Genomic DNA, 17026 nt, shown 5'->3' on the forward strand with positions numbered 1-17026 from the left:
ATCTGTGTAAAATAAACAAGAAATCGTTTCTTTTCACAATTTCATTGGTTTCCTCTATCACATACTAAAGGCATGTAGGTCTACATTAGACAACTGCTTTTAACTAAATCACCTTCAGGAGAAATGAAGCATTGTTTCAATGTGCTGTAGGGGTACTGACAGGGTGAGTCTCCCTAACTCTTCTTAATGCTACGTCCTTCGTATATTGTGTTTGTTGTTTGCCCTGATTGGTTAGTGTGTGTGTGTGTGTCTGTGTGTGTGTCTGTGAGTGTATGTGTGTGTGTGTGTGCGTGTGTGTATGTGTGTGTGTGTGCATGTGTGTGTGTGTGTATGTGTGTGTGTGCATGTGTGTGCGTGTGTGTGTGTCTGTGTGTGTGTGTGTGTATGTGTGTGTGTGCATGTGTGTGCGTGTGTGTGTGTATGTGTGTGTGTGTTGCTGCTCTGTTTGGTTTTTCTAGTTCTGCTCCTAACTTTTGATATTTTTGTAGTTAGTTCTTGTTTTCCCCCTTTTGCATTTCATCCCACATGGTCCTTTTGTTTTCAGTTTTGTTTTGTGTTCAGTTGTCCACAATAAATCCCTTTGTTTGTAGCTTTTACATGGATCATCGCCTTCTTTTTCTAGCCTGTACCATGCCAGGCTGTAACAGTGACTGGCGCTATTTGCGAATGGGTGGACGATCGGAGTCACTGACCTCAGTGTCTGAATCACAAAGCACTCCTGCGGCCTGTGGTACGAAGCGGGGTTACTGCCTTATCGGGGTAACTTGTTGGATTTAAGGTAGTTTGGGCAAAATGTAAGTGAATGAATACAAAGTCCAGTTAAACCTTAAATCCGACAAATACATAAAATTGTGGCTTACTTGTTTTTAAAATGTGTCTGCCGTTTAGAACCATGGTCTACCCGTGTCCTATTAATTTCAGCCTACACATCATGTACCCGCAAATTACATTTTAAGATATTTTTTACTAGTTCCATCAATCCTTGCGGGTTATGGTGCAGGACAGCACTCCCATGTAAAGCACCTTGGCCTGCTCTGTTGTGTGTATAAAAATAAAATGAATTGAAATAAATAACATCCATTTCCCAAGACAGGTTTATTGTCTGAAGTAAACATATTTAACGCAGTACATGGTGTTTAACACGGAACACAAATCTCTTTTTTTTTTTATTTTACACATTGATGGTGAGATGAGTCCTAGTACAATGGTACCAACTAGGTGAGATTTATGCTGTTCATCTTCATGACCAGCAGAGGGCGAAGACAGGTGGGTCTATTTGAAACTCCCTCTGCTGCAGTCGAACCTAGCTTCACAATGCACGCTGCGACCCCCAGGGTGGACCTAAAATATAAGCTGAGAAATGATGACCGCCCCCCCCCCCCCTCCCGAGCAGTAAAGTAATCACACTGTGTTTCTGTGAGTGCTCTCATCTCATCCGGGGCATGTTGCATTAAGTTATTTGCAGCTGAATGTGTAGCAGACCAGCCCTGATTGGTCCTAACCCTAAATCTCTGGACACGAAAACAAAAACCACAGCAATCTTTGCTGCCATTTTCAAATAAACCTCTACTGGCGAAATGCTAAAGTCTGCGTACTTCCGGCTAATTGCCGGTTTCCGCAGCATTTAGCATGTCCAGGCTAAAATGCAGATCGACGTGACGTAAACAAGCAAACTTTTACAGACAGTTTTCTTAGTCTTGCTTTATACTTTCCTGAAGGAGAGGCATTTTGGCCTGACGAGCTATTTGGGTGACATGTGTCCAGCACAACGAGACATGAAACACGAACTAGGCTGAGTGACAGAGATCTGTTCATTAACGAGATAGAGGAGCATGCAGGAAATGCAGGATCACACACACACACGCGCTGTTTGTGATGAAAGTTGCTTCCCACGAAACACATGGCTGGAAGACAACATGAAAAGAAGGAGACGTCAGAATCAGAGCTGCATGCAGAAGTCGGTTTCTCCAGATGAAATGGGTTTCCCCCTCTCATGCTCCATGCCTTCGCAATCTGTGACCTCAAAGCCACTTCCGAGGTGTATTTATAAATAGCTAAAATGCTTGTTGATGGGTAAGCAGATGGAATAATGAGTTTCTGTCAGCACATCCTGTGGTCAGGGTTCGGGTTAAGCTTAGGATGAGTGTTTGGGTTTGAAGAGCCAGCAGTTGGCCAATCTTTAGATAATAGTTAAAAACCACCCTACTGTACATTCCCCAAAGGACCTCAACCCTATCCCATACTCCCTAAATGAACCTGCCCTTGTCCAACATTCCCTCAAAGATCCCACCCATGTCTAATATTCCCAAAAAGGATCCCACCCTTGTCCAACATTCCCTAAATGATCCTACCGATGTCTAATATTCCCAAAATAATCTTACCCGTGTCCATTGTCCCCTAAATGATCCTACCCATGTCCAACATTGCCTAAATGACCCCACCCCATTGACCACACTCCTCCCGGTGTGTTCCAACTGGCATCACCCTTTCCAGCTATGATCAAGACCCATCCAAATTATTTATTATTTATCATATTTGTACAAAGACCAAAAAAAAAACTCATATCTGTTGTAATGGTTTTCATGGCTTATATCAACACACACCATAAACCCTCTGAATTTCTTACTGTGCCAGCTATGTGATTTCTGCCAGTTCTCCAGGACAGTAGGGGGCAGTACCTCCTAGTTGCCACAGGTGTTGATGTTCTTGCCATCAGTAGCATCTTCTACTAGAGAAAGGTGGTAGTCGGTGGAAAGAATGAAGTGGGAGATACAGCCCACTAGACCCTGCATGTATTGCTTGTTGGTGTGCAAGGCAATTTCCTTCAAGCCTCCTAAAGCAGGAGAAACCACTGCTGTCAGCACCTTCCTCACCATGAGCCAGTAACATATGGACAGAGAGAGCCCCCTGCAGGACAAACTCACCTACATACAGACCACCGTGGATGTTGAGCTGCCTCATCTTCCCCGCAGACCGACCTGTTTTGGCTCCATAATCGTCCACTGTCAGCTTCCCAGATGGTCCGTCTCTGGGGACCAGCAGACACCTGTTAACCCTCATTGTTGTTTATTATTAAAACTCCTTTTTTCTTTCAGTTGTGAATCCAAATGTTACACAGTCATAAACAGTAGTATGTCTTTTTTCACGATAAATTAATCATTATATTAATTCTGAATTTCGCCTCTGTTGGATTTTGAAGGCTGTGTATTTGACATGACTCGTCCTGTAGTGTGAGTGAAACCTGACGGCCTTGACTCGGTGCCATCGGCCATCTCCAAACGTGCCATTCACCATCACCGTGGCGATGCCACTGCCCAGGTTGTAGCTGGAGAAATGGAAAGGAGGTGACAAGCAGGCAGGAAGAGGGCAAGCCAACAGACTTCCGTGCATATGTAACTGGGGATGTAAACTGGAAGGCGCACAGACAGATAGACAAGTAAACAGACTGAGAGACAGGCAGGCAGACAGACAAGTAAACAGACTGAGAGACAGGCAGGCAGACAGACAGAAAAACTAAGACAGACAAGCAAACAGACTGAGAGACAGGCAGGCAGACAGACAAGTAAACAGACTGAGAGACAGGCAGGCAGACAGACAAGCAAACAGACTGAGAGACAGGCAGGCAGACACAGAAAAACTAAGACAGACAAGCAAACAGACTGAGAGACAGGCAGGCAGACAGACAAGTAAACAGACTGAGAGACAGGCAGGAAGACACACAGAAAAACTAAGACAGACAAGTAAACAGACTGAGAGACAGGCAGGCAGACAGACAAGTAAACAGACTGAGAGACAGGCAGGCAGACAGACAAGCAAACAGACTGAGAGACAGGCAGGCAGACACAGAAAAACTAAGACAGACAAGCAAACAGACTGAGAGACAGGCAGGCAGACAGACAAGTAAACAGACTGAGAGACAGGCAGGCAGACAGACAGAAAAACTAAGACAGACAAGTAAACAGACTGAGAGACAGGCAGGCAGACAGACAAGTAAACAGACTGAGAGACAGGCAGGCAGACAGACAAGCAAACAGACTGAGAGACAGGCAGGCAGACACAGAAAAACTAAGACAGACAAGCAAACAGACTGAGAGACAGGCAGGCAGACAGACAAGTAAACAGACTGAGAGACAGGCAGGAAGACACACAGAAAAACTAAGACAGACAAGTAAACAGACTGAGAGACAGGCAGGCAGACAGACAAGTAAACAGACTGAGAGACAGGCAGGCAGACAGACAAGCAAACAGACTGAGAGACAGGCAGGCAGACACAGAAAAACTAAGACAGACAAGCAAACAGACTGAGAGACAGGCAGGCAGACAGACAGAAAAACTAAGACAGACAAGCAAACAGACTGAGAGACAGGCAGGCAGACAGACAGAAAAACTAAGACAGACAAGTAAACAGACTGAGAGACAGGCAGGCAGACAGACAAGTAAACAGACTGAGAGACAGACAGACAGACAGACAAGTAAACAGACTGAGAGACAGGCAGGTAGACAGACAAGTAAACAGTCTGAGAGACAGACAGGCAGACAGACAAGTAAACAGACTGAGAGACAGGCAGGTAGACAGACAAGTAAACAGACTGAGAGACAGGCAAGCAGACAGACAGAAAAACAAACACACAGACAGGTAAACAGACAAATACAGGCAGACAGATAAACAGGAAAACAGACTAACATACAGTTAGGTAAACAGAGAGACAGGCAGACAGACAGAGAGGAAAACAGACAAACAAACAAACAGACAGACAGACTGTACAAACCTGAAGACAATTGCTCCGTCCTGCAGCCCCAAGGATAGGAAGTCAGTGTTGACTCTCACTGGACTGTCTCCCCTCCACAGTAGAAGTCCATCCTTGGCTGTGCTCTTAAATCGCATGAACACATTTGTCCTCGAACCAGAGACTCTGAATCAGGAACATATGGTGTCTCAGCAGAGAAAGACCTGACCTCACAGAGCTGCCAGCAAAACCTCTACCCACAGACACTGCCGTCACAGGTCCCCTACCTCCTGAGGATGTCCTTCTTGTCATAGGTGAGGTAGCTTCGCCCAATGAACTGAGGAATTTCAATGGCCTCTGTTACCACTGAAGAGAGGTAGACAGCTTTAACAAACCCATTCAGCTGTTGAACCCTTATATGGACCAGCAACAGCATTATTGAATAATTCCATACTAGAACCTGTCATTTTGCTCAATATGAGATCAAATAGTCTGCTGTTCCTTACAATAAAATGGTAAAAATTCCAACATACATATTTTAGGTGTGGTTTTATATACAGACTTACTGTTCAAGCAGTAGTTTCCACACTCTGCATGGCAGAGACAGAAAGCAGAAAGGACACACTGGTGTTAGAGGACACTGTTCACACACATCCAAGAGGAAATGGAGCTAACTGGGATTCTACCATGACAGAGGTCTCTACCTTCCTGATGCTGTCTGTGAGGAGACTCATCTTTCTGACACTGACTGAGAGGAGACCCACCTTCCTGACACTGTCTGAGAGGAGACCCACCTTCCTGATGCTGTCTGTGAGGAGACTCATCTTTCTGACACTGACTGAGAGGAGGTCCACCTTCTTGGCACTGACTGTGAAGAGATCCACTTTCCTGACACTGTCTGTGAGGACATCTACCTTTCTTACACTGTTTGAGAGGAAACCCACCTTTCTGACACTGTCTGAGAGGAGACCCACCTTCCTGACATTGTCTTAGAGGAGACCCACCTTCCTGACACTGTCTGAGAGGAGACCCACCTTCCTGACATTGTCTTAGAGGAGACCCACCTTCCTGACACTGTCTGTGAGGACATCCACCTTTCTGACACTGTTTAAGAGGAGACCCACCTTCCTGACACTGTCTGAGAGGAGACCCACCTTCCTGACACTGTCTGAGAGGAGACCCACCTTTCTGACCCTGTCTGAGAGGAGACCCACCTTCCTGACACTGTCGGTGAGGAGACCCACCTTCCTGACACTGTCGGTGAGGAGACCCACCTTCCTGACACTGTCGGTGAGGAGACCCACCTTCCTGACACTGTCTGAGAGGAGACCCACCTTCCTGATACTGTCTGTGAGGAGACTCATCTTTCTGACACTGACTGAGAGGAGGTCCATCTTCCTGACACTGTCTGTGAGGACATCTACCTTTCTTACACTGTCTGAGAGGAGACCCACCTTCCTGACACTGTCTGAGAGGAGACCCACCTTCCTGACACTGTCTGAGAGGAGACCCACCTTCCTGACACTGTCGGTGAGGAGACCCACATTCCTGACACTGTCTGAGAGGAGACCCACCTTTCTGACCGTCTGAGAGGAGACCCACCTTCCTGACACTGTCGGTGAGGAGACCCACATTCCTGATACTGTCGGTGAGGAGACCCACCTTTCTGACCCTGTCTGAGAGGAGACCCACCTTCCTGACACTGTCTGTGAGGAGACCCACATTCCTGATACTACCTGTAAGGAGACCCACCTTTCTGACAATTTCTTCCATCATATCCCAGTGGACAGTCACACTCATACTCGTCCCACCGTGGGCGGCATGTGCCACCATTGGCACAGGGATTATCTATACAGGGATGTCGCGCATTCTCCACATTCACACCCACCGCAACACCCTGGGTCAGGTGAAGCACATGGTCATTCAAGAGGATCTGTCGGGGGTGGAAAAGTGAGAGACACAGAACATGCTGTTACTGTCTTGGAGTCAGCACGGGGTGAATGTCAGCTCAGCGTGATGGATGATGCACCTTCTGGATACTTCCACTGAAGGGTCTCAGGACACAGGCACTGCTCTTGGTGCTGATGTAGTTGGGCACGCCCCCCACATAAAGAGGCATGTTGCAATTGATCTGTGTGAAGGCTCCCTGTGAGTGCAAGAGGCAGGGTTAAATCCAAAACAGCCAATCAGGAAGCAGTTTGAATGTCCAACCCCCTTTGCTCCCTCCCCCTACCTCAGCTATACCCTCGATGGGTATCTGGTTGTCCACTTGCAGAATGCCGCTCTTGGCTGTGCGAGATACACGCAGTTCGTGCCATCCAAAGATACTGATTGGCTCCTTGCTCCTGCATCCAGCAACCCCAACCAATAAGAGGCAAGCACTGAGCCAATAAACTCTTTTGCATATTACAGTACTGAGCAAACCAACCCCTGGCACTGTATATCTTAGTGTTAACTGATTCCAAATCAGTTGTTAAGGACAGAAAGTAGCCATTGTCCTACAATCGCATATCTAGATGTTTAACCAGCCCCAGCAGCTCCTCTACCTGAGAATGGCTGGCCCAGATCCGCAATCAAAGCGGAACTCCAGGTATCCATCTGCCAGTGTGACTGACAGGAAGTCTCGGCTGCCTGTGTCTTCACTGTACAGCAACGTGCCATCAGGTGAAGTAGGAAAGAAGGTGATTTCGATCTCCATAAAGGAGAGGTAGTGCTGAGAAGACTGTGGCCAGGGGGCACTGAAGTAGGACAGCAGGGACTCATTGAAGTGTGGCAAGGACAGCAGGAAATCTGCAGGAGAACAGCAGACTATTTGATCTCGATGCGTGGCACATCTACTGACTGAGTCATGTGACTGTGAAGGAGCTGAACTGCCACCTGGCTGGTTGGCGTCGGTGTGTCAGGTAATTCCACTTTAAAATGAGAAGTGATATTGCACATCTCTATGCATCTATAATCATTCACATACCGTATACGGCTAAACAGTTTGATGGAATTTCAGAGCAGTGTTTCAAAACAAATTAAGATTTTTAACCTGTTCATTTATTCTTAATTCTGTTTTTGGTTTGCACAGTCTAAGGGTTGTTCAGGGTATATTTTACTACATGTTGTACTTGTATAACTATGTAATTAATGCTGTTTTATAGCCGTGTTTCTCAAATCGGTTTACTATGGATTTATAGCAGCATTTCTCAAACTGGTTTAAACTTGTTTTATTTCTGCATTTGTCAAACCAGTTTCTGAAACTGGTTTAAAGTTGTGTTATTTGAGTGTTTCCCAAATTGGTTTAATACTGTTTTATAGCCGTTTTTTTCTCAAACCAGTTTCTCAAACCAGTGTAAGTTCCAGAAGTTTCACATTTACTGGGAAATGGGAGGGAGCAAAAACATGGACCCCCCCCTGGACGAATGAGCTACAGTTGTTGTGCCTCATACTGTATGTAGGCAGGGTGGCTGTGGGGCGAGCAGCCAGCCACTCACACTCCTGGCAGAGCGGTCCGCGGAAACCCAAGGGACACAGGCAGATGGAGCCACTGGTCTGGCTGGAGAAGCACATGCCGCCATTGGCACAGGTGTCAACTCCACACCTGGCTTCCCTGCACTCACCTGGCAAACAGGCAGAAGCACACGTACAGTCTCTGTGGCAGGGAAGGGGTGAGGTGCCTACACTACTACAGTCCTTCAGAATTTCTAAACCTCATCTGTGTACAGTAAATTCAGCCGGCCCGGAAGCATGATGTATAAACACCATGCTTGCCACTGAACTTACGACTCTGCATTCCCATCTAGCAACCCACTTACCCACATTGGTGCCGCCCAGCGCCAGGCCCAGAGGCCAGGGCCTGAGGTCCAAGGTCTTGCCATTGATGCTGAGTGTCTGTATGCAGCCATGGAAGCCCTGGCTGGTGCCCACCGCTCTGGCTAGCCCATACGCATTAGCGGACCCCCCCACATACAGTGGGCTGTGGAATGTGATCTTGGTGTAGTTCCCCTAGGAGAGGAACAGGGGCCACAGCAGTGACTCCCACAAAATGGTACGCTTGTAGGAGATGGTAAGCTTGTGCGAGTTTTACTTGCACAAAAATGTTCTGAGGGCAGAATGAAAAATGATTGGTTCAGAGAGATAACCAATCAGATTGAAGAGGAGGTGAGTCCATGCAACTAGAGGAGGGAGGACCAAGACATCTGATTGGCTTGTCCTGCACCCTTTAGTTGCTTGAACCCACCTACTCTACAATCTGACCGTGAACTAGTAATTTTTCATTCTGCCCTCAGCACATATTTGTGTAAGTAAAACGTCCATGAGCTAATGGCACACCTGCCTCAGCCACACACAGCCCCCCTCACCTGAGAACGGCCCACCACACGGGCGATGCCGTCCAGTTCCAGCCAGCCGCTTGGGCCGTCCCTGTAGATGCTGACGCTGTGCCATTGGCCAGGGACCACAGGAGCCCGGCTCATGATCCTGGCAGGTCCTGTGCCGCAGTTAAACCTGAAGGGGGCAGAACGTCAGCCAGGTGCTGCTTCAGGGAGGGACCTAGCTCCACCATGGCACAGCACTAGAAGCACTCACTCAAGAAAATCTGCTAAACTGAGAGAGTCATGTGACGCATGTCCCCGCCCACCTGAAGTGCAGCCTGTTGTGGACAAGAGAGAGCGAGGCGAAGTCTCCCCGACCATGCTCATTCTCGCCACAGTAGAGGAGCAGCCCATCCTCCGTGTCCGTCTGGTGAGGAACAACTATCACTCCAAGTGGCATTTCGCACTTCTCAGACTGATGGAGTGAGAGACCCCCCTGGATAAAGAGAGTCATTGACATTAAGGAACCACCCCCTCACCTTGAACTTGAGGCTGATACGGAGCACCTGGGAGGACTTCTTCAAAGGTTCAAAGGTCAAGTAGGAGGAGCCGTGAAACCTGGGAAACTGGATGGACACCTCTAGTGGAAAAGAGAGGAAGAGGAGAGGGTGACAGGCAGCAGGAGTTTTTGTCTCTGACTCCCGTCTCACTCCAACTGCTCTCTGTCTACCCCACCAACCGCACTGTCTCTACCCGCACTGTCTCTACCCGCACTGTCTCTACCCGCACTGTCTCCACCCGCACTGTCTCTACCCGCACTGTCTCCACCCGCACTGTCTCTACCCGCACTGTCTCCACTCGCACTGTCTCCACCCGCACTGTCTCCACCCGCACTGTCTCTACCCGCACTGTCTCCACCCGCACTGTCTCTACCCGCACTGTCTCCACCCGCACTGTCTCCACCCGCACTGTCTCCACCCGCACTGTCTCCACCCGCACCTTATGCACTCACCTTCAGTACAGTTGTCCCCTCCTCGCCCCAAGCTGCAGTGACACTGTGAGCCCCCTCTGTGGAGGTCGTTGATGCAGAAGCTGTTTGCTGGACACACGAGTTCCTCGCAGGGCAGATTGTAAAGGGGAGGCCGGCTGCCAGTCCACTTACGTGTTACGGGGGCACTGTGGGCAGGGTGCAGGGGGGTGGATACGCTAAGGGAGGAGGGAGAGGTGGAGGTGTAGGAGGGACTTGTGAAGGGCTGGGTGGGGGACACGGGGGGTGTGCCGGCGGTGGTGGCGGCACCATTGGTAGCGAGCTCCCTGGTCACAGTGTCACTTCCGGCCTGGGATGGGGGCCTCCCTGTGCTGGAGCTGAGTGGCCAAATCCTGCCACTGATGGCAGGAAACGGCTCCAGCTGCAGCACAAGGGAATCCTGTAAACAACAGCAGCCCGAGCCGGATCTTACTTTACTTTGCATGTCATTAATCCCAAGCCTCACCTTCTTGATGTGAATGTCCTGATCGGAGTCATCGGCACCTACAACCCCGCCGTCTTCACCATGTGAGTGGGTGATGTACAATGGAGCGTGGCCACCGCTGACCACGCCCTCCGCACCTGTTGAGACCAGGATCAGCTAGCATGATTGGCTAAAAAAGTGCAAAGCAAGCCCCTCCCTTGTTGACCCTGGGACACATCGAACTCGGCAAGATCAGGATGTCCATGAACTCATATGTGATCAAATGACATTGACCGAATAAAACACAGAGAGAAACACCCAACACCGAGCATGACGCTCAGGTACATTCACCCCCCCACCCCATGGATACACACAACAGATGCTCACTGAATGTCCAGACTGGGTCACTTATGGCACTGGGAGGGCTGATTCCATGTAGGTTCACTGCTCGAATCTCAAACTGGTACAGCGTATCAGGAACCAAGCCTTTCACAACCACCGAGTTGGATTCAGTTGGCTCCTTGATGGACGTCCACTCTGTGTCTAACTCCGGCCTGGAAGAGAGATCAGTGGAGACAGGTTCACTGGGAGTTCAGACCATCAGAGGTGGTTTTGACTGGGTAAGAAATCCTGAGAGAATAATCATACAAGGAAATTCCATCAGAAAGAGAAGCCGAGCAAGAACATCAGAGAGGGTTTTTAGTCAAAGTGAGAATAAAGAGATTCCACGGGCAGAAAAACCATCAAACGGACTTTGCTGAATGAGAAATTGTCAGAGAATACTGGGAGATGCTTAAGCGAAGTCAAGATCGCATCTGACAGCAGGCAGTGATTGTCCCAGACAGATCCCAGCAGAGCCCCAAGCCACCTGAAGATGCTGATCCTCATCATATTTCCACAGTCAAAAGTTGCTCGACAGATTCCTGCTAATAATCAGTGACATCCAAAAAGCTAGTCAGCAGGATGCCACAAGGGACGGCACGATCTGTCAGCCTCAGCCGCTCCCACCCACCTGATGTAGGCCACCTGAAAGTGATTAACAGGTGCGCTGCCATGGTCCCAGTCCTGTCTCCATGACAACGCGATCTTAGTAGATGATAATGCTGTCACCTTGGGTTTTGATGGAGAGGAGGGAGGCATGCATGTGTCTGTGAGGAAGAAGGGGCTGTGATCCAAGGTCTCTCATCAGACGACATGCTTAAGCATCACTAAGCTTGGTGCTAAGTCCAATCAGAAGCTTGACCATGCACAGACCGTGTTTGCTAAGACACACCCACCCTGTGATGACGTTCTGATGTCTTGGGACTTGCTCGGACGGCCCTCCCCTGCCCAGCCGTAAGCCGCTACGCTGACTCGATACTCGGTACCCCGCTCGCAGATCCCCAATCTCAACGTCCTGCAAGGTAGAGAGCAGGAAAGTCGGGTGCTGGGGGTCAAGCGAGCTCCTAGCAAAATCTCACGTGCCTGTGATGACCCCCGTTTTCACATGGTGTCCAGGGTTTCACAGTGAACCAGTAACAGTCAAGGTCGCCATGGAAGAGGCACTCACAAAACTTGCTTCTCCACCAAGCTGTCTCTGAAATCAAAGAGAAAAGAAATGATTAGGCATTCTACATATCATAGAATGTCAGTGAGAAAGCCGCTAGATGTCACAGATATATCAATTTTTCATCTATACCTTTCAGTGATAAAGTACTTTGAATAGAAGTTGAACTGAGTACTGCCTGCAGGGAGATGGGAGTTAGAGTGGCAACAGTGGGTAGGTGGTACGGAAGAAGCCTCACAGTGGTCAGCGTTTCCAGGTTCAGGGGTACGTCTGCCGTCACAGCCGGGCTGGCTGGGCGACTCTTCATCATCTCTGTGTAGAACACCTGTGAACAGACATCCATCCTCACACAGACGTGTCCAAGTGAAGACCGGAAGCGGAACAGCCCTCCTGCTAGTGCCCTTGCCCACATGACCCATCATGCCTTGCAGAAATGGTAAAGCAGCCCCCTGAAGCCCAATATAGGTTTGCCATGTCATAGCAGCTGCTGCTTTGGCTACACCTGTCACTCTGGTGCGTACCTGTCTGAACTGATGCCTGGGACAAGTTCACCCAGCAAACTAAGAGTATAGGTTTGCTTCAACATTGCTAGGGACCAAATCAGCCCCAAATCCCCGCCTCAAACACACATTGTACATCCACAATATTGGCAGAGACATTTCTCTGCCCTAGTCTGAGACCACCAACCCAGTCAGGCGGGTACTGGTATAGACAGCACACCGCTAACCATTAACATAAACCTCCCCCCGGGTACAGAGGGAAGAGCCCGTCAGCTAAAGAATGTGATTAAGCTCAACAGGGCATCCATGCTGAGCCTTTGTAATTCAGTCTAGGGTAGCATTTCCCAATCTGGCCCTTGGGAACCAACAGACAAGCACAGAGGGAGCAAAAAAGGTTGGGAAACAGTAGTCTAGAGAGCTGGTCTTTAACCTAGAACCTCAAGCACTTTCCATTCCTTCGCATTTGTTGACGTTAGTCACAAAGGGCCTTATGGGATGCCTGGGGCAGTGCCCACCTGATGTGCAGTTCCCGTGGCTCCAGGCACAGGAGCAGCCTGGACGTCAGTGTGCTCCCTTAATGAACACAAATGCAGTCCAAGCAAACTTTTAAATGAACTATTTCGCTCCTCCCAAAGCCAGATTCAATCAGAGAGACTTCCTGCTTATCATAACCCCTTTGTTGGCTGAGAGGGACGATGATGTAATCATCTGATCGATCGAAAAACAGGCCACTTCAGCCCGCATGCCAGCTTTTGCCAAAGGCTCTTGTTTTGGGAGCTCTTGCCTGATGGAAAATGATCAAAAGCAAAATTACTGTTGAAAGATGTGATCTGGATAATTAGGAGAGTTTCATCGCTCTTCGTCCCCAGTGTTAGTCAGGCCTAATTCTGTATTCGACTCGGCTGTCTAAAGCTGCTCCCCGCCTGTCAGCAAGCAGCGACAGGCATGAGCTCCACCTGTTCATGAACCTTTATACTGTAGCATGACCATTTCTACACAGGCACCTCTCAGGGCAGCTCAAGGCTGAGTGAAGAGGCAATGCTGCTGTCCTGCTGACAATGAATAATCAGCCACCAAAGCCAGGTTGGTACCAGCAGGTCATTTACACTAAATCAATATTCCTACTGGACCAGTGCTTCAGTAATGCCCCCCCCGGAAAAAAAAAAAAAATCAGCCGGTTTGAATGACTGACCTGCAAACAAAAAGCCAAACAGCAATGTGTACCTCCCCCATTTTCTCCCCCCAGAAAGTATAACACAATCCAAAGCTTTTATACCTTTCAGGGTACATGTGCAATACGACTTATTTTTTATCAATACCCGTATATTCATTTATCTTTTTTCGGGCAATATTTTATCAGCAAAATGCAAATATTTTTCAACACAGTACTGAATTTATTTTAATATTCACCCACTTATGTATTGGCATCTCTTATTAATTTTTATATGGAAAATATTGTATGTGGTACTGTGTCTATTTGTGTCTTTTTGTGTATTATATAGTCTGTAATTACAAGCAATGTCCTCCAGGGTAATAAAAGTATTCTGTTCTAAGTCTAAGTCAGGGAATTGCCCAAATGCCCAACAGGTCACAGTCCTGTTTCTAATTCACTTCATCATGTAAAAAGTAAAATGCAGGGTCTGGGTTTTGAGTACCTTGTACCCAGCGACAGTGCTGGCGTGTCTCTGGGCCATCTTCCACTGGACCTGGAAGGCCGTGCAGTTCAACACCTTCAGCTGGACGTCTAAGGGTGGAGGGAGGCGTTCTGCGGAGCAGAACACGGGGTCGAGGCACGTCACACTTCAGGCAAGCTATGCACTCTTCAGCACGTCGTATTACAGACGAGCTCCAGTGCTACATACAAACCACGGTGGGGCATTTCATAGATGACAGCACAGACCACTAACATGCAAACATGGTCAGCGAGATCACTGCGAGATCACTGCGAGATCACTGCGAGATCACTGCGAGATCGCCACACACATGGAGCAAAGGTCTAAGCGAGCTAACGGGGACCCCTGCCCCAACCCAAACAAACGCTACGCACTCTAACTCCACCTGGCATATCCAGTCACCTCTGACCACCTTGCCTCATCCCTTGTCATGGTGAGGAAATGCACTGCGCCAGAGAATTCATCCGGGAGGTTTTTTGAGGTCACAAGTAAACAGCTACAGCACAGGAACTCGGTTGTTCGTGAAAAGCATTACAGTCGGATAGTACTACAGCACATGGAGAGTGTGATCTGTAATGGGCAGTTTGGAGTGCCAGACGAGATCAGATCTGGGTGCACGTGTGCATCCGTTGTGCTTCGGGTGTTTATTTTCACTTCCTGTGGACTGCGTGACTGTGAATATTTCCTCTGAACTGTTTTTGATGTGGCCAGATGTTGCTTCTAAGCTAGACATCATGTCATATGGAGCCTTCCTGCATACTTCGAGTGATACCCTCCTGATAAAGGATGATGCCCCTCAGAGGTTTCCGAGCCCCGATCTGCATCCCAGGCTCATCCAACCTTCATCCCCCACCCTCCTGGCCGAGCACCGCATTCATGTGAATTCCTTAAAAGGTGAACTATGGCTCATTTTTCCAGAATGTGTTAGCTTGACGCTGTCCACTGATAGGCTATAAAGCTGATAGGCTATAAAGCTTATAGGTTATAAAAACCAGCTTGAACTGATATTGTATTAAAATGAAAGGGTGTGCAATCTGCCATATCTATTTCATATTCTTTAGTCTTCATTCTGTACAAATTATGCACATAACATCAGACATATGCCATGCATCTGCCAGACATGTCAACATCATTATGGAGAATAAGCAAGCAGCTGTTCTGGCTGGTGTTGGACATCTGGGCTGAACATCTGGAGAAGACTCCTAGAATGCTTCATTAGATGGAGTGCTTCTCTAAGGAGACCAGATGTAATTTGGGTGAAGTGCCGTTTATTTACAACAGCAAAGTCACAAAACGACTCCCTGGGACTTCACTTTCATTTCCTTTGATGAGATACCGTGTTGCTCTCCAAGTGAAACCGCCTTTCTGGGTTGAAAAATTATCTAAAAGACCATTTCACTGTTTATATTATTGATTCAGAGCAAAGGGAATTGCCGGAGTGTAATGGAAGACGCTTCTTAATTATTTCTAAGGTCAAGAAGCCCGTCTGTGGGAAGTCTCGAGTCGCTAGGGGTAGTGAAAATTATTGTCACCAATTATTGTCAACTAAAGTGTGTCTGAGAATATCAAAAAGAGCAGATGCGTGGGGAAGCACACACGGAGTATCAAACGATGTTAGTCTAACCATGATCTGGGTCCGCTTATAGTGAATTTTGTTTGAAATTAAAAACTTTGTTAAATTACTCTGCGTGCAAGTATATCGAAACGGCAGTACTACCCTAAGGCGACCGAGGAACCAACAGATCCTGTGCATTTAATGCTGTTCACAGGTCGGAAAATCTGGATTCCACTGTCATCTTCTGCACTCGCTGACCCATTTCCACAGGCTTCAACAACACATGCCTAAGTTTACCGAAAGTCAGGAGACTCTCCTATACACATAAACGTATGGCTATATGCATTGATTTGTAGATATCGTTGGCCAAATTAGGACCTTGTTTCCAAAGGTTTTTTTTCGTATTACTATTTCCATTCTATTCTACTACTGACAATAGGCTCATATACACATCCAAAGCCTAACGCTTCTTGTCCGTTTTAACTACTTTAATACTTAAAAACGTGAAATCGGAGCGACTTACCTGACTTCCTAATATTGTGCCTTTTTGAACAATAATAAACTTGGATCGCGGAGATGAACAGCAGCAGTGTGATGAGCAAAGCTCTCTTAGTACTGAGCAGACCCATCACTGACGGACCTGTCAAAGTTACAGATGTCATAAAACGAGGGTTGGTTTCAGGAAGCGGCTTTCAAAACAGCGGGACCTCAGTGCCACGGCTGGTAAGCGGCGATCCCTGCAGTAAAATCCGACAAAATCCCGCTGAGACCGACTGGGCGGACCGACACCGCCTCAGGTGAACTGCCCTTATTTCCCGTCCCCGGTGGAGTGTAGAGTGACTCTTCAACAGCCAGAAGTAAGGACAAGAAATGGATGGGGGATATTAAGGTAAGAGGATAAAGGAGAGTAATCCGCCCAGATGGAGCCTTTTAGATTCTGACTAATATAGTAACACTCAGAAGAGGTACTGAAAATATTCAATTAAACAACATGTACCAGAAAGAGGAGGGGGGTGACTACCAAAATAAGATTGAATGGCTGTTATAAAGCAGGCATGGAACAGAAGGCATGCTGTCACCGTAAAATAATTAGGTTTTTTTTTATAATAAGGAAACGCCCTTTCGATCTCAAAGGGCGTTTCTTTCAAAGAATCACAAGCGGAAAGAATTTGCAAGATTCTACGTTGTCCGTTCTTTCCGCAAACCTGCTAATGTCAGTGACATGTCATTGTCTGGCAGGGACTGATTTCCTGGGCTGTGACCTCAGCACTAACAC

General features: G+C 47.9%; 1 protein-coding gene across 1 annotated transcript; it reads right to left on the bottom strand.

Moving 5' to 3' along the window:
- Positions 1-1076: 1076 nt before the first annotated feature.
- Positions 1077-16465, bottom strand: LOC125746896 (pikachurin-like). The gene is given in 25 exon segments (XM_049021507.1): positions 1077-2833; positions 2925-3028; positions 3242-3325; positions 4770-4913; positions 5015-5093; positions 5294-5317; positions 6480-6660; positions 6757-6873; positions 6961-7072; positions 7274-7517; positions 8207-8332; positions 8528-8717; positions 9074-9218; positions 9352-9452; positions 9565-9665; positions 10038-10434; positions 10519-10634; positions 10864-11030; positions 11489-11624; positions 11754-11847; positions 11849-11872; positions 12026-12052; positions 12261-12347; positions 14178-14287; positions 16274-16465. Coding segments are annotated over 25 exon segments (3201 nt in total). The 5' UTR covers positions 16413-16465; the 3' UTR covers positions 1077-2681.
- Positions 16466-17026: the final 561 nt, after the last annotated feature.

The sequence above is a fragment of the Brienomyrus brachyistius genome, chromosome 7, assembly GCF_023856365.1.
Source record: "Brienomyrus brachyistius isolate T26 chromosome 7, BBRACH_0.4, whole genome shotgun sequence".
NCBI lineage: Eukaryota > Metazoa > Chordata > Actinopteri > Osteoglossiformes > Mormyridae > Brienomyrus > Brienomyrus brachyistius.